The sequence below is a fragment of the Fringilla coelebs genome, assembly GCF_963513975.1.
Source record: "Fringilla coelebs genome assembly, chromosome: 25".
NCBI classification, from domain to species: Eukaryota; Metazoa; Chordata; class Aves; order Passeriformes; family Fringillidae; genus Fringilla; species Fringilla coelebs.
In genome coordinates, this window is record NC_140051.1 from 7,013,101 (window position 1) to 7,036,407 (window position 23,307).

General features: G+C 49.4%; 1 protein-coding gene across 1 annotated transcript in view; it reads right to left on the reverse strand.

The window, feature by feature from the left end:
- Window positions 1–23,307, reverse strand: part of ARHGAP32 (Rho GTPase activating protein 32) — a gene marked incomplete at both ends in the record, with an annotated part of 143,236 nt that overhangs the window by 27,566 nt on the left and 92,363 nt on the right. Inside the window, one exon of the mRNA XM_084221634.1 lies at window positions 5,055–5,204. Coding sequence (XP_084077760.1) covers window positions 5,055–5,204 — 150 coding nt within the window. The remainder of the gene's footprint in view (window positions 1–5,054; window positions 5,205–23,307) is intronic.

The following is a 23,307-nucleotide window of genomic DNA, read 5'->3' on the forward strand; positions in this document are numbered from 1 at the left end:
TGGCCCACCCTGGCCTGTGCTGACCCTTCCTGCTGGGTGCTGGCCCACCCTGGCCTGTGCTGACCCTTCCTGCTGGGTGCTGGCCCATCGCCCCCCCCAGAGCAGCCCCAGCCCTGCCTGGGCTCCCCATGGGCACTGTGGCTCCATCAGCTCTTCAAGAACATGCCCAGCCCTCCCTGAGCCCAGCCTTTCCTTTTGCCCAGCTCCATGTTCCCCCTCACTCCCACTCGTGTCACACCCCCAGGAGCTGTGGGGAGCTCCCTGGCCAAACATTCTAAGGCAGGAACCAGGGCACAGTGCAGCTGCTGCAATGCAGCACTCCACCAGCTCCCACACTCCACAAACATCCTCTGCCAGCACAATCCTGCTAATTAGGGTCGGGCTAAATTTAAGTTCTATTTCGTTTCCTTCAAGAAAGAAAAACTTGGGGAAAAAAAAAAGAATCTCTGCCTACAAAGGGAATAAGAACAAGGTCTCTTCAGGAGTCAGGAACTGGGGTGGATTGGAATTTGCTGTATCTCATAGCTCCATAAAATTATGACAGGACATGGGGAATGGCTTGAGCTGTGTCAGGGAAAGGTTCTTCCCCCAGAGGGTGCTGGCACTGCCCAGGCTCCCCAAGGAATGGGCACGACCCCAAGGCTGCCAGAGCTCCAGGAGCCTTTGGACAGCACTGCCAGGGATGCCCAGGGTGGGATTGTTGGGGGGTCTGGGCAGGGCCAGGAGCTGGACCAGATGATCCTGTAGGTCCCTCCCGACTGGGAATGCCCCCTGAATTTGTGAAACAAACCAGCAAGGCAGGTGGCAACTGCACCAACCCAACTGGGAGCATTTCTGTGGGAGACACAGCAACTCCCTGTTGAGCCTGGTCTGCTGCCAAGTGACGCTTCCCTGGCAGGGAAGCATCCCAAGCCCAGCAGGAGCCAAGAGATGAGTAAGGCACTGGATGGGATGCAGACAGGACCCTTCAGGCAGGCTCCACGGGGTGTCTGGAACTGACTGGAGAAATATTGTGCAAACCAACATACTTGAAGGGAGCATTACCACGGGCTCTGCCAACAGAGAAGTCCAAAATCCCTCATATCAAAACTGGTTTTACTCCTGCAGGTCCCAGCCCATCATTCAGCGCTGACATGTGACAAGAGAGAAGAAAAGGACACCCTGCTGAGACTTTCACTGGAAGCAACACACCTATGCATACCAAGCCCCATGGCCAGGAGCCTTGTGACTCCCAAATCCCTCTTTCCCAAGCAGCTTGGAGCACAGATAATTTTGAAAAATGATCCTGTGATCTACCCATGACTCAGAACCTCGCCAAAGAGACCGAACAGCAATGCTTCCTTCCCTCCTTTCCCTTCCCTCAAAAGGCCTTTGGGGAAGGACTGCTTGGCACCCCATGGAGGTGTAACTCCTATGCTGGAAGGGCTCCAGCACTGTTTGGACAGCTAAGAGTGTCAGCACAAACCAAACTGGAACTGAAAAGCAAACACACCAAATCCAATCCCCAGGACACTGCCCAGCACTCACCACAGTCCCCACCATGAATCACCAGAAACCCAGGAGGGTTTAGGGTGCACTGCTCATCCCTCACACTTGTTAAATCCTCACCTCCTTCCTTGTAGCTGCTCAGTGTTCCTGCTCAGACCCACACAGGACCCTCTGGGAAATGACAAGCCACACCCTCCCCCACCCAGCAGCACCACCAGCCTGATGCTGTACTCCTCCTGCCTTCCCCAGACACCCTTCCCTAGGGAGAACCTTGGACACAGACAGATCATATCCTGATCTTTAGAGCTGCAGGTTCTGTCCTGTCAGCCTGGAAGGCACCTCCCAGCAGAGAGAGCATGGCTTCACCTTGGCACAGGCCCATCCCAAAAACTTGATGCCACGACGGCACACCTGGTTTGCATTAGGAGCCATAAAGGCCCACCTGGGTCAGTACCTCGCTCCTGGCAATGCCCAGGAGCTTTGGGAAAGGCAGGAGGAGGGAACAAGTGACACTCAGTGCATTCCTGCAGCCCCATCCAGGGAATTGGGTCAGGGGACCTCTGAGCCCAGAACTGGTGCCTGGGTTATCCAGCCGAGCACACAGCCCTTCCGAGTGCCCCATTCCCAGGCAAGTGACAAAAATCACTGATCCTCAGTGGCATTTTAGTCCTTTTCTGAGCCATGGGGTCTTCAGCCAGTGACTCCAGAAAACCTCCCAGCAGTGCAGTCACTGCCTCAGCTGCAGGCAGCTAAAATGCACTGCCAGGTACTGCCTGGGAACGCCCAGCTCAGGTAACCACAAACGCTCTGCTAGGTCAGGACTCGACGAGTGCAGCACATGGAGCTTTGCAGGATGGCACCCCAGGGCTCCTGCTCCCTAACAGCAAACCAGGGCACATCCCTGCATCACTTTCCCCCTGTGCATCCCAGGCCAAATTTATCCTCCTCCTGATAGTGGCTCAGAGGATGCAGAACAAGGGATTACTTGCTGAGCCCACAGAAAGACAAGGTACTGCAGTAAGTGAAACATCTCCACTGTGCTTGTAAATCCCCTCTGGGTACACAGCAAACATGTTCTTCTCCTCACTAAGCAACCTGAGCCAGCCTCGATGCAGGGTTTATTTAAAAAAATGTTACACTTATGGCAGTTTTTGTCCTTATCCCTTTTATTCTCTCATTCTGCTTCCCACTAACTAAAATTGAGCACAGTTTCAGAGATTCATGACTACAAAATTTAGGCTGCTCATGTTGTTTCTCAGCAAATGCTTAAAAATTTGTCATCTTCACAAAGCTGGTAACTAAGAAAATTCCTAGCATCACTCCAGTTTGTTTCAAGATTGTATTTTTGAGGTGCACATGATGCCTTGTCACTCACTGCAATCACTAGGGACAGTGGTATTTGCTCCTTCAGCCCCAATAAATATTTTTGGGGATGGGACATTGACCCAACAAAACCATCACAAGCTTAAACAAACCAATGAATGTATTGGGTTCTTTTTGTTCTTCTGAACTCTCATGTTCTAGGTTGTGATTCCAAAGTATCACCAGCAGGTACCACGCTCAGCCAGAGCACGCTCTGAGCTCATGGAAAAAACATTTGATGTTCTGATTATGAGAAGCAGCTTTTTCAATTCACCTTGGGCCCCTTTCAGCAGGTCAGCACTGCAAGAGGCTCCATGACTGAGCTACAGTAATGCTACAGGAGGAGGGAATCTTAAAACGCTGTGCATGCACAGACCCAGAAATGTCTCCACGATCCCCGTCCTGGGGATTACATCACCTGGAATACAGGTCAGGGAGCTGAATCATATGGAAAACAACAATCCTGCTGTGGGAAACAGAATCATGGCCCTGTTGGCAATAATCAAATTGGATCTGCTTCACTCCAGGGAGTTAGGAAAGGGTTATTAAAACGAGCATGAAAGCAGCTGGTGACTCCTGAGCTGAGGGACCTCATTAGTACAGCCCAGTCAGTGTCACCCCAATGTGTGGGATGGTGGGGAGAGACCAGGACAAGGACAGAGCTCCCAGAGACTGTCAAACAAGAATCTCCAGTGGAGTTCAAGCAGTTTAGTTCAGCTCAGGATGTGTCTCTGAATGCTAAATAAACCACCCCTTGAAGCCAGGGGAAAAAGTTGGCACAGAGAGCAGGGAAAAGCTTTAGCCATTGCTGACTTGTGCCTAAGGAAAACAGACAGGAGGAGGGCTGGGATGAGAGGGAATTCCCTCCCTCCTGCCCATCAATGAGCTCACTCTGCTTGCATGGCTCCTGCACTCCAGGAGTGCTCCCACAGCTCACACACAAACCAGCTCCAGAGCTGCCCGGTGCTGTGAAGTACCTACTCCTGATGCAGCTCCACATGGGTCAGTGCCTGTTCCTGACTCCACACCATCTCTGGTGCTTTGCAAGCCCCAATAAGGATCTCTGCTGGCTCCAACTGAGCCAACGAGCCTTGCCACAGTTCTGACTCCATACGGACAAGCACATCCTCTGCACCAGCTGATAGTGAAACACTTAGGTGAGGTGAGGGAGTGCAAATCTCTGTTACCAACCAAATCAGCTGGAAAGACAGCAAGACATTACTCCCTTCCCTTTGCCAGCCCTTTTTCAAAAAGCATTTGGATGAACAAGAAGTCTGAAGACCCACTGAAAACAACTTTAACAGAGAAACTCCTTTCCTGCCCTGCACATCCTGTCACTTCTCCCTCTGCCTGCACACAAAAGCTGGGAGACACCAGATGGACAACTCTGGCACAAGAGAACTGCTGCAAAGCCAACAGATCCCATCACTGCTTTCCCAACGGCCTCAACTCCTGGGCAAAGCACCCACAGCACACAGCTGCTCCAGGCTGCGTTCCCAAACATCCCTGGGGATGGGCTCCCGATGGGAACAGCTGGGCCTGGGGACCTGGGACAGCATCCCAGTGCTCTGGCGGCTCCTCAGCACTGCAGGAACCTGGACTAGAAGTGGCACAGGGAAGAGCCCATGAAATCCAAGTTCATCCCAGGAAGAGTGGTAACAACTGTGTAATTTTTTTCTTGGAATGGAGAGGTTTGCTCCTCTGCTTCCCTGAACTGTTGATGGGGAGGGAAAAGGGACCCTGAATGGAGAGGAAAAGTCAGCTGTGAGGAAACACAATATCCAGTTAATTCCTGTAAATCCTGTAAAATCCAAGGAAAAGGCAGATGAAGGATTTACACTGCAAATTGTGCTAGAATCATACAAAGGTACTGAGTTAAGAGAAATGTAAGGGTTTAACATGCCTGTTAATTAATCACTGACACTGACATACAAATAAAGATTATATTCCTGGAAAAAAAAAATTTTGAAGACTTGAAGAGGTTGAAAACCCATCTGCAGGAGCTGTAGCCACCTTCAGTGCTCCCATACTGAACTGTGATGCTTCCCATGTCGAAGCACAATGTTTGCTTCTCATTAGCCTCAGTTTCCCATTCAGCCACAGATTTGTGCCACAAATTTGTTCCCCAGCACAACCCTGAACAGCCATGGTCACCCTGACAAATTCCCAACAGAGGAAGAGCTCAGGAGCAGGCTGTTTCTTACCATCATGGCCAGAGTTGAGCAGGTGCTCCCCCAGGTCACAGCCAAACACCCTTTCCTTGAGGATCCCCCGCTGTTTCAGTTTCTGTTTCGTTGGGCGCGACTTCATGAATGTCCGGAGGAAGGTGATGAGCTTCCCGTGCTTCTTCGACACTGCACAAGACAAGAACAACCAGCTCATTCCACACCTGGCAACCACTGAGCAGGACTTCTTCTACAGAGCATGCAACAACTGTAGCAGCATTACTATCAATTATTTACAGGAGCAGATTTCCCAAGGTTTGACACTAAACAGAGACTTGGATTTTGTCCCAGCCCTTGGCTAGTGTGGCGCTACCAGGAGTGAGCTGGAATGGAAGGACTAACACAGAGACACATTTCCTGCAGAGCAGCTTCAGGCAGGAGCCACCTGAAAGGCTGATGTTGGGCAGCACCTGGGAGGGGCAATTTCATCTCTGGGAAAGGGAATGAGGCTCAACTGAGAAATCTGGTAATCTCCTGTGCAAACCAGTGTGTAATCTACACACAGAAATAAACCTTTGTGACTGGCCCTTGCTCTGGTCTTGAGGCCCCTGCAGAACAAAGGGCTGGCTATATAACCTCTGAGGCTGAGCAGGCAGAGCCCCCTGAGAGCCCAACCTGCCTTCCCAGCACACCAGGGCCTCACTGCCCCTCACTGCACCTGCACAGGCACCACCCCAGAACCTCAGCAGCCCCCTTCTCAAGCCATCACAAAATAAAAATAGACTCACAGTCACTGAGGAAAAGCCCTCCAAGGCTATCAAATCCAACCTGTGCCAAATCCCCACCCTTTCACCCTACCCAGAGCACTGAGCACCACATCCAGGTGTCCCTTGGACACCTCCACAGATGGGGACTCCACCACCCAGCCCACTGAACAGGTCACAAAGGCAGCTGATTGAAGAGATGCAGTTCATCCTCTCCAGAACGAACACAAGCCGCCTCCAAAGAGAGGAGGATCTGGCTCAGGCAGGAGCTGCCTTCCAACCTCCTGCTGTGTCTCTCTGGGCTGTGCTGGGGAAACTCTGGTCCCTCAGCTAAAACCAAAATTGCTCAGGAGCTGAACCTCAGTGCAAGGCAAAGGAGAGCAGTGGGTGACAGCAACGACCTGGCCCTGGCAGGAGAGGCCGGGCTCAGGTTGAATGGGAGCAGAACAATGCCCTGGAACGTCAATGTTCCTCCAGAGGCCCTCGGAGCCTCCCCAACAAAGGTGCCATTGTGTACAGGAATTAAAAGCAGTTCAATTCAACAGAAGAGCTCTACTGAAGGGAACAAACTGCTGGGTACAAAGGGCTGTGCTTTGTGGAAGCCTTTGCAGCTCGGGAAGTTGTAAAGGCTCCTGCAGCAGCAGCAATCAATCTGCCCTGCTCCTCTCTCTCATCCGAGGCAGGAAAGCCAAGAACCATGTATTCCACCTGCATGAATACCACACAAATACTGCAATTAAGTATCAGCAGAGTAACACCTTCCACAGCAGTGAAGATCCCTGGGAACAAAGGTTCACCCCCCTCCCCCCTACAGTGTCACCTCTGCTGCCTAATGAAATGTGAACTACAGAGAGCAGCTCTGAAACCGGGACTCAGCAAAGCAGAGATGGATGGGCACTGCTTCACTCAGGGGGTTCTTCAAGCAGGGAACATGAAAAACCTTGATCCAAGATCGTGGTTATACCACACAATGCTTCAGGCTGCTTTAATCCCTTCACACAGCTGAATATTTCTCCTTCCATTTTACCAGACATTGACACTGTCCCTCTATTGATATATGTAATAAACCTCATATATCTATATTTATATAATAAACCTGATTCCACTGACCTTAACAAATTTGTACTGATGTGAGGAAAGCAAACTTCTGCTTCTGCAAAAAGTCCCCCATAGCAGTACAACACTAAACTGATCCTCAGCACACCTGAATACCTAAAATCCCAAAATCCGCACCAAACCCCAAATCTGCATCCTCAGCAATCGAACCAAATTTATTTAACAACCACAGGAGCTTTGAGCATGACAAACTGTGACTGTGGGGGCTTTAATTAAAGGAGTGTTTGCAGTTTGATGAGGCTTTTTAATTGCACGCAATAAAGGAACAGATTGTGCTGACATGCCAAACAAAGTTAGGATGGGGTTTGGTTGTATCCATCATCACAGGAAAATAAGGGCTCATTTATCACCTCCTACCGGCCCAGCTCAAGGATAAATGGAGACAGTCTCACCCTGATTAGTGTGGAATTTCCAAGGTTAGCACCCTCAGGCTGCTGTGGTAACACCACTGGAGGTGAGAGACCTGAGACAGATGCTTTTACAACAGGCAAACAGAGCACCTACTAATCCAAATAAAGCAATCATCGATATGTGTTTATTCACTTGAATCATTTCACTCTGTATACTATGTACCTTGCTTGCCTTAATGTAAAATGAGCCCATCAGAGAATAGATTTTAAGTGGAGAAAAATGCATCCAATTCTAGTCCTGAAAAAATTCTACTACTAATGCAGATCAACAAGTGACTTTTGGGTGTCACGTCAGCACTACAACCAGAAAAAAAAACTGCAATGGGTGCACTTCCATGGTCCAGAGATGTACTTGGCTTTGTATTGGCATCACTGACCAGAAAAGTGAGCTGAGTTTTTAAAACATAGTAAATCTGTTTTCCCTTTAAGCCACTCAGTGCAGGTTAAAATAATTGTCCTGCTTTCTGCACCATTAAGCAGACTCCCACAAACTCCCTCCACAGAGAAGTGCTGCAGCAGCCAAGGACTCTGCGAGGGCAGGTTCAGCCACCAGAAATTCCCTTGTCCCCAGCCTGTGGAAGTGTTAGCATGGCTCCTTGGTCACACAGAGCCTGCTCTGGATCACTGCCTGCTCTGCAAGCCTCTCTAAGGCTGAGCCCAGCTCTGAGGGCTGTACCCACGCAGGAATGATTCACTCAGGCTTCTGCTGGGTGCAGGAGAACAAGAGAACGACAAGAAAATCCAAGCAGTCATCTCCCTGCTGACAGGTTATTAAGGAGAAGGAAAGCAGGTAGGTGTTCGAGAGGGATGAGCTCTGCTCCTCCTGCAGCAGCAGCAAAGGTGGGATCCCCCCACCCTCAGGCATTACTGACCCTGGAAGCACCAGTGCATCCCAAGGGATTAACTCCTGATGCATCCATGTTTAGGTGAACACAGCACAGCAGATCCAGGCTCTGGACAAGCACCAAAAGCTGCCAGGAATGCTGCAGAATCCATGTTTTCTGCTCCCACCCATCCAAGGCTTCACTGCCCCACAGGTGACAGTGACAGCAGCAGCCAGCAGTGCTCTCCTGCTGCAGCACCAGTAACTCTCTGTACCCAGAACTGGTGACTGCAGGAAAACCAGGGAATCAAGGCACAGGGTTTAGACCTGAAACAAATCTACAAGTGTTACAACCAAGCAGACATGGATAAAACAATTAACCCTTTCCTACCATTACTGTCCTTTTAATAAACATGATAGAGCTGATCCACTCACAGCCTGAGTCTCCACGCAACGTGCTCATAGAAATAAATTTGGGAACCAGCATTACTAACAGGAAATTTCAAATGGTTGCTATGCTTTAAGCTACCAACTGAAAGCCAAACCAAGCTAAACAAAAATTCCAGCATTTATCCATATTACTTTCCACCTCAGACTTAACCAGTATAAAACACACTGTTTACCAAGAATGGAGACTTTCCTAGAAGGAGCAAGGGCTGCTTTCCTCAGAAAGGCAGATTTGGCTTAATATCCTGGCCTGAAGAAGCAAAGAGAAATTCTCCATCCAGTGGAGATTGCCTGGCTACAAAAAACCCTCAAATGAAACCCAACTGAAAAACCCCACCTGAGTCTGGACCACTTCTGAAGTTTTTCTGGCACAAATATATCAATTAGGAGTATGCAAAAATCCCCCCTCCTCCCCCAACCCCCGCTGTCATAACTGTGCTGGCCAAAGCCTTTACATGGTGGGGAGGAGGGGAAGGAAAAGGATTCCTTGTGCCAGGTAGCTCATTGTGGCTTTGGGAAGCTGCCCAGTACCTCTCCCAGGAACATTTATGGATCAGGCAATGCTGTTGTTGTTACACCACCAGCATTTGTGGTGCAAGTGAGGCCCCAAATCCCCCTGACACTGTTAAAAGCTATTAAATAACAACCACTTCATTAAAAGCAGGGCTTCTTCACCCTCAGGACATGTTTTCTGCAGCTTTACTGGAGAGCTGTGCCAGCCACCAGCTCCCCATCAGCTTCATGCTCTTGGTCTGCGCAACTCGCCGCCCTGGAAGCCCACAGGGATCCATCCCTTGGGATTTGCGGAGGACTCCCGAGCCTTCCTATGAGCTCAGCCCATGGTAGCACTGCTGGGCATCCCCACACCACGAGCTCAGCCCACGGTGGCATTGGGTCGCACGGTGGCTGGGTGTCCCCACACCTTTCCCTGAGCTGAGCCACTGCCATGACCTGGATTAGGAATAATCTGCTGCCCCTGATGCTCTTAGGGCAGAGCTGGGCCAGCCCAGGTGAGACAGCCCAGAACTGACCTGCTCCCCCTGGTCCTGATCCCTCCTGAGCCCCAAGGATTCATTAGGGATGCAGTTATATGGGATTCACAGCACAGTCCAACAGCACCATGTGGCTCAGCCCAAACTCCACAAGTGATGTCTGGCCACAAAATCCTTCCCAAGACCACTGCAATATTTAATTAGAATTGCCCAAAGTGCTGCCAACAGAAGGAAAGGATGGCAAAGAGCACTGTCTTCTTCTGATTCCTTGGCTTTGGATCATAGAGTCCAAACAGGAAAAACTCTTTTAACAAACAAATGCAGCCTTACTGTGTCCCCAGATTTGTTCTGCTCAGCAAGAAAAGCCCCGTGAGACAAACGCTTGGTAACAAAACACAACCCAGCCAACCCTGCAGCAGGACAGCATCTCCCAGCTGACTCATCCTGCCTCTTCCCAAAGGCCAGGGGACATCTAGGCAAAGGTGACCTGGCAACAGATTCCAAACACAGAATCCCAGAGTGGGTCGGGACAGAAGGCACCTTAAAGCTCATCTTGTTCCAAACTCCTGCCATGGGCAGGGACACCTCCCACTAGACCACGTGGCTCCAAGTCCCATCCAGGGCAATGGCAACTTCCTTCAGGACACCCTCCCAAACTCCCCGCCTGTTTTGCAAGCCCTCTGCCTGTTCCCTGTAGCCTCATTAGCCTCTGCCAAAAGAAAACAAGCCCTTGTTCCACAAAGAGCATCTGTCCCATTCCTTGTTGGTAGCACTAATATTTGGGGTTTTACAAAACCCCCTTCCCAGTGTAATAGCACCACGTTTTCTGATGCAGAGTTAGCAAACTTGGACTCCAAGAGAATAATCTTGGAGGGTGTTTGCTGACCCACATTCCCAGCACATGGGCAGCCTGTTTGTTTCTGTTATTCCCAGTGATTTTACAGGTCACAGCACCCAGCTGGCCCCTGCTGCAAGGGGAGCCTGGTGCTCAGACCAAAGCAACAATAACATGTGTGGCTGCAGAGCTCCAGAGTAATCCACAAACTGCACTGGCAGGCACAAAATCAAAGATGGACAAAGGTATGGGAATGTCATAAAGAAAAGCATTACAAAACAAAAGTGAAATCCATCCTCTCTTAAAGGAGATTTACAGCAAACCAGGCAAAAATTTTTCTAGGCTATTACTCCCTCCAGAGCCATTCTCTTCTAAAATTAAACTGCTGCAGGGAGAGAAGGAGAAGCAACAGACTCTTCTGAAAAAAGAGCAGCACCAGGAATCAGGAGATGAGAAGCTGGGGTTGTTTTTGCCACACATTTCCTGTGCTCCTGATTCTGCACACTCGGGATCACACTGAAGTGTGGGAGCAGAGCGAGGCCAGCTGGGTCCCCACACAGCAGCAGTTACCGCGACCCCTCCTGAAAACATCAGCCAATATACTCAATATCCATCCCCTTGCACTCGGAAAAACCCACTCTGCAGACCCACATCTCACCAAGGAGAAGTGATGCCAAGCCAAGAATTGAGTCACATCTCCCAGTTCTCTGTCATGTTCCTTAGCAACAAGACATTTTCCTCCTTCCCTCCTGCCACAGCACATTCTATTTTGGAAGCTCATTTACACAGCCCTAAAAACCCCAAGCAGAATGTGGAACCACGCACCACCAAGCACCATCCCTTAGTCCTTGAACAAGATGCTGGGTTTGAAGAAGGACCAACCAACACAGCAATAATCTCACTAATCTCTATACTGGGCTCCCTCAGCAGGCATAAAGATTTTCAAGAGATAATTTAAAATTCCATAGATATGAGAGTCTAAGAATATCTTTCTATCTCCAATAACTTTCATAAATATGTACTGACTGGTTTGCCATAAACAAGAGCAAAATAAATTATGTTTTCTGATGCTGCAGCATTCCTCTTGTGCTAGGCTGCCATCATTTAAGGCTGTGCTCTGAAGTGAAGAAATATGTTAAAGATGATTAATTTCAGTGTAATTTGATAAGAACCATTCAAATTAGCTAAGACAAGAACCAGCCAAGGATAAGGACAGATTTCCAGCTACCACAAGAGCCCCACACATATGGAGAGTAAAGTAGGTCATTGATAAGAGCTGGTGCTGTTTATTTATAAAGCCTGGTAATAAGGAAGCTGCATCTCTTGCATCTGCCCAGGCTCCTGCAGCCATCCTTTGGGCAGTGTCTGTGCAATGACCTCAGCACAACTCCAGCTATTCCCCATTCCTGCCAACAGCAACCCTCAGTTCAGGTTGGCTCCTCCTGGTCAGCACAGGAACATCTGGCACCAGAGATCCACTAGCCTGGCAACTCACAATTACAGAATTCCTTCAGCTTCTGCTGCATCTGGCTCTGGTCACTCGTCTGCCAGAGACAGCACACTGCAAATCCAGAAGCTACCAGTATGGTGGCTACTTTCATTTAACTGAAATCACATGTCTGTGGTGACATGCACAAGGATCATCTACAGCGTGAACTGCCTGGAGAAGTTTCTTTATGGCCATGAGAAAACACAGACCTGAACCAGGAGCTAATGTACAACAGCAAAACTTCCTTCCCTGCTCTTCTGCCAAATTTTTTGAGTGCTTGTAATGGCTTAATGATAACCATGAGGTTAGTCTGATACAAAAGTCTATCACATATGTCTGATACCAAGAAATTTGTGCTATTTTCTAGCCTTAAGACATGATTGATCTTTGCACAGAATCTAAGACTATAAGGGAGTACTAAGATGATGCCTGACCTCTGAACAAACAGACCCCAGTACATCTTCAAATTAATCCCTGAAGGACAGTACACCTGCCCCAGGGCAGTGGTACATGGCCAGGAGATATAAATCAGTTATTTATGCAGCTGAAGGCTAACGGAGACATGAGAGAGAGGTTTCAAAGGTTCAAGGGCTGGCAAGGTCAATCTATTAATTCTATTAATAAATTTAAATAGTATTTTGGAAAAAACCAACAGTGCTGACAGAGTCCCAGTGATGATGCAGCAGGGACAGGCTGGGACAGGTGACTGGGGGAGGAAATAATGATGGATGGGGCTGCAGTGCAAAGGAAAATTAGAGGCTCAATCTGGAAAAGGAGGGGGAGTTGAAAACAAACTGATAGAGATTTAACACACGTAGCAGTGGGGTCAGGAGCTCAGGTGACACAAAGAGGTCATAGGGCCAGCAGCAAAACTGGGAGACGAGGGGAGCAAACTGGGAAACATGGAGCTAGGAGAAAAATATCCAGAGAGACACCTGAAATATCTTTTTTCTCTTTCATTCTAGCAAAATCTCTTTTCTAGCAGAGCTTAATGCAATCCATTTGCTTATCTCGCCTACCCTGGAGACTGAGGATCCTTTAGGAAGGCTGCTCTGACTCAGGTAACCATCACAGGCAGAACTGAAAACCAGATCTGCCCATCAGGGAGATGGTGTCAGCCTCCTACTCACATTCACTTTGGCACATCAGGATTGTTTGACTTCGCATGCCCAAACTCAAACCACACCCAAAGATTTGAGATTTGATACCAAAATGTGCAACCCTATAATCCCACTGAAGAGGATGTGACACTGTAACCTGAGGGTATCTCTGATACACAAAACAAATTTCAGAATGACCCCAAAGGTTGTGTTATGTTGCCCAAGAATGGCGGTTTTAGTTAAAGAAATTTCTGGAACCTCAGCTGGGGCAGCAGCATTAAGGGTAAGGTCATGAACACCAACAACCAGCACCCTGTGCTGGGTAACTCTGCAGACTTGCAGCTCAGGAGAAATGGAAGAACATTCAAGAGGCAAGATGTCACTCTGGCATTAGGTGACTCCAGAGCAGGGCCATCTCTGTCAGAAGCTTCTCCAACTCAGCAGTCATCATCAACAGGAATGTGATCCACAGAGAGACAGTGATGGCAATGCCACACACTTGCTGCTGGAGCTGACTGGAGCTGCTAGCTAGCCATACAGATGGAACTGCCTAATGGACAACCTCAACCTCCCTGTAGGACAATCTAAACCAAACATTTTTTTCTCCTGGCTTCTGTGGCCATGGCCTCAGAGAAGTTAAGAGCTGACTGTTCCCAAACTCACACTCACTTAAGGCAAAACACCTTTGCTCCACCTAGTTCACAGCCCAACTGTGCTCCATGCAGCTCCTTCCCTAATTAAAACACTTCCCAACAGCCCCATGGAGCTGCAGCTCAGCTGAGTCTCACCCACGCAATTCCTGCAAGTGGCAGCAGCACTGCAGGAGATCTTCCAAAAACTTGACAGTAACCCAGGCTGACCCTGCGTCACACCAAGTGCTCTGGACACAGGCAGGCAGCCCAGAGCCTTCCCAGGCCATTCCAACACGAGCGTGTCATCAGCCAGGCCGGGATCACCGCAGTGACGGCGGCACCGCGCTCCTCCAGCCCGCTCCGGTGGGAGGGGGCGAGCCATGGAAAAGGATCTGACAGGAATCAACAAACAACACAAGTGGAATAATGAGGAGCTTGGCAGATGGAGCCCAATCCCACAGCAAGAGGGTGTTTGCTCTTATGCAAGGCCTTGGGAAGGCATGAGGAAGGAACAAACCCTTTTGATTCCATGGGGAAGGGCCATGAAGGATCCCTCTGGGAACAGGAGGAGGTCCGGGTCAGGGCACACTGCCTCGCTGCTCCTGATGCCCATGGCACAGCCTTTGCCTCGGGCACAAACTGTCCTGAGGCAAGTGGTACTCCCAGTGTGACAGGCAACATCGCTGCTGCTCTCCCAGCCCCTTCCCAAAGGCTGCCTCTCTCATTTTCACTGGCCTGAGGGCAAGTGTTTGCAGCCCAGATCAGTTACTTCCAAACTGCAGTGACCTACCCTCCCCAGATCCATACTGCTCTGCTTCTTCTGTTTACAGCCCTGACTTCCTAAACTGTTCATACTTTCGCTATTAACCCCTGAGATGATTCTGCCTTTGGAAGTTAAGTTTCCACTCACCTGGAGTGGAAACAAAAAGAATACTGAAGACCATGACCACAATTTTCATTCACATTACAGTCACTTTATACACCACAAGAAGGATACAATAGCTAGAAGTGGATAAAAAAATTACATTTTCACATACATCCACCTTACACAGCTAAAGAAGTGTAAGAAACTTCACTGAAAGTGAAAATTGAATCTAAAAGTTTAGGGATTTGAGGTGAATTCAATCTGCTTTTTAAGAGTTAGGAATGCAGACAATGTATTGTTTGCCTGCTTTATATTCTTTTCCTTTCACTTCCCAGCACAGGGCTTTGATTTCAAATGAGCCTCTTTTATCATGCCTGTGTGGTACCCAGAACAAAGGAGGCCAGGGAAGAGTGGAAAGGGAAGGCCTCCTGTATTCTCTGTCACAAATAATCAGATCCTGCAGGGTATTTAGTCCTTAAAATGGGCCCTGGCTTTTAGGAGTTTTTCTGAACAAATATGAACAGACGAGCCATGGCTACTTGCAAAGTGTCTACTGTGATCACAGTAACATCTCTCCCTGGGAATTTTATTTTCCAGAGTGTGCATTCCCTGCCCCAGGGCTCCAGCAAACAATGGGCTGGCAGTTTTAATAGGAAGCCCCTTTCTCCTGACCAACAACATCAATAACATTAATGCTTAGGGATGTGCCAGTCTGGGAAGGGAGGGAAGACAAAGGATAAAGTGATATGCAAAAATCTATTGAAATTTAAATTGTAGACATTCCCCTCTGTCAGCTGCCTCTTTGAGAGGGAGGTATAAATCTGAGAGGGAGGCACTAAACTCCAGCCCTGCAGCCCCAGGATCATGGCTGGGGTGGAGGGGGTGTGCACGCTGGAATTCCTTCTCTGCTGGGATCTGGGTGGGAATCCTCACACAAATCATCCCAGACATGAAAGAGGCTCTCTTTAACAGCTCCGGTTTGCTACACACCCATGACCCGAGAACAAATCCAATAAAGCAATTTACAACTACGGACCCAGTGTGGAGCAAGGTAGAACAGAAACCTCAAGGCAGAGATTAGTTAGAGGGAAACAAAAGTAAAACAATTAACAAGGAGGGGGAGAGGGGTAAGTATGTAAATGTAATCAGTATCTGGTCACCAAGCCAGGGAACCTGCCCAAGGGCATGGATCCCCAGGATCTTTTCCCACTGCAGAAGCACAGGTCTGCAACCAGCAGCCGGGAATCAGAAAGAAATTACTGACACCAGGTAGATTTTCACCTAGCTGAAAACATGATCCCAGGCAGGGAGGCATCTGAGCACCCCAATGGCATCACACCCGTGCAGGACCAGCTCTGCTCCAGGCAGTGTCCTGGGCAGAACACCCCAGCACAGCCCAGCACCCCTGGGCCCGACTAGGGGGTGTTTAGTACCATCAAATCATGGAATGGTCTGGCTTGGAAGGGAATTTAAAGCCCATCCAGAGCCACCCCTGCCATGGCAGGGACACCTCCCACTGTCCCAGGTTGCTCCAAGTCCCGTCCAACCCCTGGCCTTGGGCACTGCCAGGGGTCCCGGGGCAGCCACAGCTGCTCTGGGCACCCTGTGCCACGGCTTGCCCACCCTCACAGGGAGGAATTTCTTCCCAATATCCAATGTAAAGTATGTACCAAGAGCCTCTTTCCCGACGCACAATCACCACCGGGAAAGAAGAATCCTCATCCAAAGCCACTCATTCCCCACACACACATTAAGTACCTGGCAAGTTACTAAGCAACAAGTGGCGCAGACACCTCGGCCCCCTCTCCGAGTCCCGGCCGGGTAACCCGGAGTATCGCTGCCTCACCTGGCCCTGCTCCCGGCCGGGTCCCCGCGCCCGCTCCGCGCCGGGCTGGCTCGGCTCCGCCGGGATCCGCGGGATGCGCCGGGCGCCCGCAGCTCTGCGGCTCTGCCAAGCCCCTCCCCGGCTCCTCCTCCGCAGGTGCCTCCTTCCTTCCTTCCTTCCTTCCTTCCCTCCTCCCTCCCTCCCTCCCCGGCTCTCGCAGCCGCCCCGGCGCTGCCCCCGGGCTGGCACCGCCGCGGGATCCTCGTGTCCCTCCTGCCGCCCCTCCCGGGGCCGGGCAAAGGGCGCAGGGTGGGCAGGGAGCCGCACACAGCTGCTCGTCTGTGTAAGGTCTAAAATATAAATGTAAAACAACACCAGGTATAAAAATCTAGAAGGGTATTGCTGAGAAGCTGTGCTCGTTGGTGCCCAGCAATAGGACAAGAGGAACGGCCAGTTCCAGCTGAACGTGAGGGGAAATTTCCCTGTGCAGTCATCAAGCACTGAACAGATTGTCCCGAGAGGGTGTGGAGTGAGCCTCACTGGAGATATTCCAGAACCATGGACACAATCCTGTGCCCTGCCTGTGCTCCGGGATGGCCCTGCTGAGGGCCCTTCCAGCGTGACCCATCCTGGGATTTTGTGAAGGTCTGACTGCTAGCTTTGCCCCGTGTAACCCATGGCTGCTCCAGAACCTCCACCATGGGTCAGGCCTGTGCCATCCCCTCAGCCTGTGAGCACCTCCAGGAAAACACGTGGGCCCGGAAAGCTGCACTCACCTTTATCCACTTTCTCCTTCCTTGCTCCTTCATGCCACAAAAATTACAGAGGACACTGCGGTGAGGGCCACAGCCCAATCCCAGCAGGACTGCGGAGCTCAGGGGCACATCGGTGCCACCATCCCTGTCCCTCAGTCACTGCTCCTGCTGCAAATCCCCGAGGCCACACTGAAGATCTGTCTCGGCATGCCCAGAAGGAAGGGAGACACCGGGCAGGCCTGAGTGCTCTGGTGGAAGCACGTCCCAGCTTGCAGATGTGACACAGCCCAGGGACCACACCTCGCACCCACCATGGCCCTGATAATGTAATCACAGGAACTGTCCCTTCCGAGTCCGAGGGGCTAGTTGGCATTGAGCTGAATCAATGATCAGATCACTGAAAACAAATCCAATTAAAAACTCTCTGGGAGTTCTGCTGTATGAAAGCAAAGCCAAATGATGGGATCATTTCCTAGTGACCCAGTTGCAGCCAGGCTCCAGCCCAGGGCAGAGCACAGAGACCCTGGGATTTGACCTGACTCCAGCACTGCCATCCCTGCCCAGCCTCAGCCAGCTCCTGGAGCAGGAACAAGAGCCAGGAGGGCAGGAAGCCTCAGCCAAGCTTTTTCCTAGTGCCACTGAGGTTTGTGGGATTAGTTCTGCCTTTGTGCTGTTTGACCTCAAGCTCCCCCATTAACACCAGTTCATCAATCCCAGTAATTGCTGTCACCCACTTTAAAATGTGGGCTTGCCAGCTAAAGGTGGGCAACCTCAGGGTTTTTCCCTCTCTATATGCAGATATCTTGATGAGCAAAAGGGGAAAACTCATTTCTTTGGGTGCTCAGGCTTTCTCTTCTGTGCTATTTTCAAAATCATTTGCTGACTCACATCTCCCAATGATCCTGTTCTCCGGCTTCTCTGTACACTTGGTATTCACTGCTGGACTTGTTTGGCCTGGACAATGAGCACACTATCACACCAGGTTTACCTCAGCAGCCAAGCACGACTCCTAAATCCACTTCTCTCTGAATAATTCCAAGTGCAAACGCTTTTCCCTGGTACCAACTCACCATTCTGAGAACGTTCTTCCTACCAAACCCATTGATTAAAGCTGGGAAAATCCCAACACAGATGAATACAGCAGAAGCAATACTATTGCAAATTAACATGCAAAATGCACATACAATTCCAAGCAGCATCTAGGACTTCAGAGCAGTAATGCTGAGCTGCCCAAAGCTGCCAGGATGTGTTGTATGCTCCCTATATAAATTTTTTTCTTTTTACTGTAGGCCAGGTTTGGCTAGGAGGACTCCTTCAAGGCTGGTGACCCCCCATTCTGACACTTTGCTGGTGCTCAATTTCAAACTAAGGCCAGGAGTTACCCAATCCTATTTTGGCTAATCAGAGCAGAAATGTAACAGCTGCATCCTCAATAACACAGAGCTCCCTCAGCTTCAGACTCAGGTTTTACCTTTCAAATTACTGCTCTGAGGAGGTATTTTACTACCTGGTGTACAATGACACACCTTTTCCCCATCTGCACTTTGTTTCCTGTAAAGGAAAATCTTTAATCCTTCTTAGAAACTGCCTTTCTTTTAGGAATGAAACCTGAGCAACCATGATGTGACTCCTCTGCACATGGGACCTTCTGCACCTGCACAGGGGTCTCTGCTCTCCACTGCACTGAACACCACTGCAATGTCTTTTGCTGCTTCTGAATATTTGATTGAAAATAATAAAATAATCACATGAGTCTCATTTTCTGTTCTAATTTCTTTTGCCAGACAATTTTAAGCATTTTTCTTTTTTAAATTAAGCAAGTGAAAGAGATGCATTCCCCACTCCTAGGGAGTTTGCCTGCTTGCCATGGAGCAGAGGAAGCAGATAATGAGTATCTTTTAAACCCAGCTAAGAAGCCCGAGCACTTGAAACCACAGAAAAAAGGGTCCATCCATGTGCTTGTCACAAATTCAATCCTGAAATTCACCCTATCCTCCAAAAGTTATTTCAGACAGAGGAACTGAGAAGGCAAAGCAACCCAGAGAATGTTATTAGTGCAGCCTGCAGCTTCTTCTGCTTTCTGGTTTTGCAAATGTAACCACTGAAGGAGGTTCAAGCCATCATTCCAGTTGGACAATCAGGATTTTCCAATGCTGCTTCATCCTCAGCTGGATTTATCCTGCAGTCAGCTGCTCCCAACACACACACACACACACACACTGCACAAATAAACAAAAACCCTTTTAAAAATAAGAGGTGTTACTGAGAAATTATAGATTAAAGCAGAGTGGGGAGTTAAAAAAACCAAGAGAACAGCACATCATGACATGGAATGCTTTAAAATGACTGGATTTGATTCAGAGCTGTCAGCAACCAGGTTTGACATGCAGGTATCTCATGTCACAGAGTATGGAATTATCAAATCACAGAATGGGTTGGAAGGGACCCTAAAGCTCATTCAGTCCCACCACTGCCACGGGCAGGGACACCTTCCACTATCCCAGGGTGCTCCAAGCCCTGTCCAACCTAGCCTTGGGCACTTCCAGACAGCCACAGCTTCTCTGGGCACCGTTGGTACTATGTGGTGACCAAGGTTTTGGTGGATGGAGCCATGGTCTGCCATGGCTTGCAAGAAAATATTCCAACTCTTCCATTTACGAAGTCTGTGCACCGAGGGGTGGTGGTGCAGCTGCTCAGCCTTTGTGAGCTTCCCAGGACTAGTTTTAATGGGAGAGTTGAGCTATGCACTGGTGACCCTTGATAAATCCATAGGCCAGGAAGAGATCAGAGCTTTGTGCCATCGTTTATGGTTAAAACTGCCTGAAGTATTTTCAAGCCAAGTCTGGCTCTCACATTAATTTACAGAAGTATTCAGGAGAAAAGAAGAAGAAAAGCAGAGCAGAACAAACTGCCTCTTGCCATTATTTCAGAGCTTTTAGCATAACTGCAGAGTTTTGCTAAGCCAACTATGATTACAGTTAAGTCCCAATTTGACAGAGCTTGTGAGAAAGGAAAAAACCAACTTGTTTAAAAATAACAGCCCCCCCCAACCTGAGCAAGTGGAGAGCAGGCAGAGTGAGAAAGCAGCACAGAACAAGTGAAAAGGGAAGTGGCCTACTAAAGCACATTGGTGCCTCCAACACCCTGCACTCGGCCAAGTTTCACTGCTCTGCTTCACACTACTTAGCCTCTTCTGGGGGATCCAACCTCTCAAACACCAGGAATGTTTTCATAACAAACATCAACACAGCTCTTTCTTACCTGCACAGAACACAGATGAATGTCATTACTCATGAACTGATGTGTACAGACTGCACAGATCCACACACCATACTTGTTTCTTTCCTTTTCCAATTAAAATTCCCCAGGAAACATGGTCAAGGCTCACCACAAAATTATCTGTCAAAGTGTGAGATGCCTGAAGCTGCTGTTTATGGGCTCAGCTTCTTTCCAAAGCCTCACTGACCACACTCAAGGAGAAACTGCTTGATAGGGAACACAGGAATGAATCTAGCTCTTCCCTCTACCTGTGTTCCCCGTGCCTGGAGGCTGATTTCCAGCGCTGTAATCACACCAGTAGTGCCTCCCAGTGGGGATGCAGGATATGCTGGTATGCAACAGAGGATGCTCCTCAACTGGCAGAGCTCTGCTGCTCCCCTTGCTCCCCATAGCTGCTAAAGGGCTCCTAGGTCAGGAGCCTGGACCCTGGCAGGGGGTCGGGGTGGGCAGGGATGGGTTTTCTTGTGCCAGCTCTGTGTGGGATCTTTTCCATACTTCCAGGAGACTCAGCTATGCCAGGGAAAAACCTGAATGCAAACTTGGGGGCTGGACACAGAGGCTCATTCACTGACACCTCCACCTTTGCCTCACTGAGATTGTTCAGAGAAGGCAGAAGGTCCCTGGAGCATCCCCAGGCTCAGCCTGCACCTGGTGGTCCCACAGGACAACACTGGTGTTCACCAGCTGTCCTAGGACCACTTTCTTTGCACTCATGGCACTGTCTGAGGGGACACAAGATCCACTCCCTTGGGGCTGGCAGGGCTCCAGAAGGGCTTTCATAGATTAGAAAACTGTGAATTCAGCTAAAAGAGAAAAGAAGATATGAGTGAAGCAGCAGGACCAAAGGGTACCTTCCTCCTGCTCCTGGGTCCCTGAGCCTGCGGGTCCCTTCTGTTTCAGTACAGCTTCTCTCCAAAGGATGGATCTCCTGCCCTGCTCCAGCTGCTCTGCCCCTGCCCCAGCTTCCCCTGTGCCCTCCAGACATAACACTCATCCCCAAATCCTGCTCTTCCACTCCAGGCTTTCAAATCCAAGCCTCTTGAAGAAAATGTCAACCAATTCACTCAGAACTTCCTGAGAACCACCCAGACAGTTTCCATAGCACCCAGGAAATGTCACAGAAACATGGATTTGTTCTCACTGCAAATACTGCATAAACATCACCTAAAACTCCTCAGTGTGGGGGCAAGGAACAGCCAGGGGTGCTCCTAAAGCACTGCCAAAGTGCACTTCTGGCTCTCACTGCCATTGTCAGAAACATCTGCACCATTAAAGGATTAAGGAGAAAGGAGAAATACATTAACTCCCTAATGCTCTGCATCCTTAGGAACTTTGGAAATACAATTCCTGCTCTTCTCTCACTTAGGAGTTAGCCAAGGTTTAGAGATTTTGTTTAGGAAAGGTGTTTCAGATTTGCCACTGAAGGCAAAAGCAAGTTACAAATAAAAACATGTCCCCATAGGCAGAGGGTGTAGAAAGAATATTTGACACTTTTTAACTCTAAAACCTGCTCCTTGTAAATCCACTACTTGTCCCAGTTTGGTGAAGAACTCCCCAAACTGCAATTCCCTGCCATCCTGTGTGCCTGCAACTCTTACCATGGTACACTGTGGAGAACCCTCAGCTGGATTTCCATGCAGGTCTAGAGGAACACCCAGGCCCTGCCCCCTTGCAAAAGGGAAATGGGACAGTTAGAAGATCATTCACAGCTTCAGGCCACAGCTGGGAATGCTGTGCTTCCATGGAATGCCAAGAGCATCCTGTGCCCTCTGGGGAAAGGGAGAGTGCAGCAGCAGCCCCAGATCCAGAGCCCTGCTGGTTCCTTCTCCCAAACTGCTGCTGGAACAGCAGAACAACACAGGTGATGCTGCCTGGCTGGCTGAAGCACAGCAGGACTTCCCCCAAATCCAGTCCCCCAGAGAGGGCTGTGAGCAACTCCTCATGCCAGGCAGGACAGAGCTGCTGATGCTTTTGGGATGCTCCTACATCCCATTCCTGCCTGCCCAGGGAACACTGAATTTTTGCCATGTCTGCTCCCAGCACACAGGCTCAGGAGGCTGTTCTCTCCAACTCCTACTTTTCCAGCAGAATCTCAGATTTTATGGTGCAAATTTCATAGAGGACCAGATGAATCCTGTATTTAGCAGCACTTCCACAGATCAACCCACAGCTCTCATCCCTTTCTGCCAAAAAATGGGAAGGAACAAAAGACAAATCACTTAAAACAAGGGAGGGATAGCAAAGAGAAAGAGAAATTAAATGAAAAACTCGGGAAAATGCTGCTGCAGTTTTGATCTGCAGTACAGGCCTAAAAGTGAAAGACCTAAAAGGACTAAACAGTCCTGAGCAGTCCCTGCAATAAATCCCCTTCTCCTGAAACCAGGTAATTACTGGAGCAATTCAGGGTAAATAAGCACTTTCCAGAGCTCACTGCACTGAAATCCAATAAAGCAACAAAATTATTGAAGGTGAAGGTTGACATTCCTGATGTATCCAAGATCCACACTACCAGCAAAATAATATTTTTTTAAACCAATCTTTCAGCACTTCTGATGGGAGTGAAATAAAGCCCTAAAGCCTAGTTTAAAAATAAATCCTCCTCTGATGACTGGAGAAGGAACAATGGGCATCCAGACAAGGACTGCAGCAGAAGCAGAGCTTTACACCTAAACCACAAGAAGATTTGCAATCAGTTCAAATACAATTAGAAGAGTGGCCTGGCACTTACCAAGCACTTCAGTCACCAAATTGCACCAGCACTGGCTCCTTCATAAACTGAAATGTTCTACCAGTGCTGTTGGGTATCAGGAAAGGTTCCTCCTCTGCCCAGAATGGTCACAGCCCCGAGGTTGCCAGAGTTCCAGGAGTGTTTGGAGAATGCTCTCAGGCACAAGGGGGGATTGCTGGGGTGTCTGTGCAGGGCCAGGAGTGGAACTGGACGATCCTTGTGGGTCCAGCTC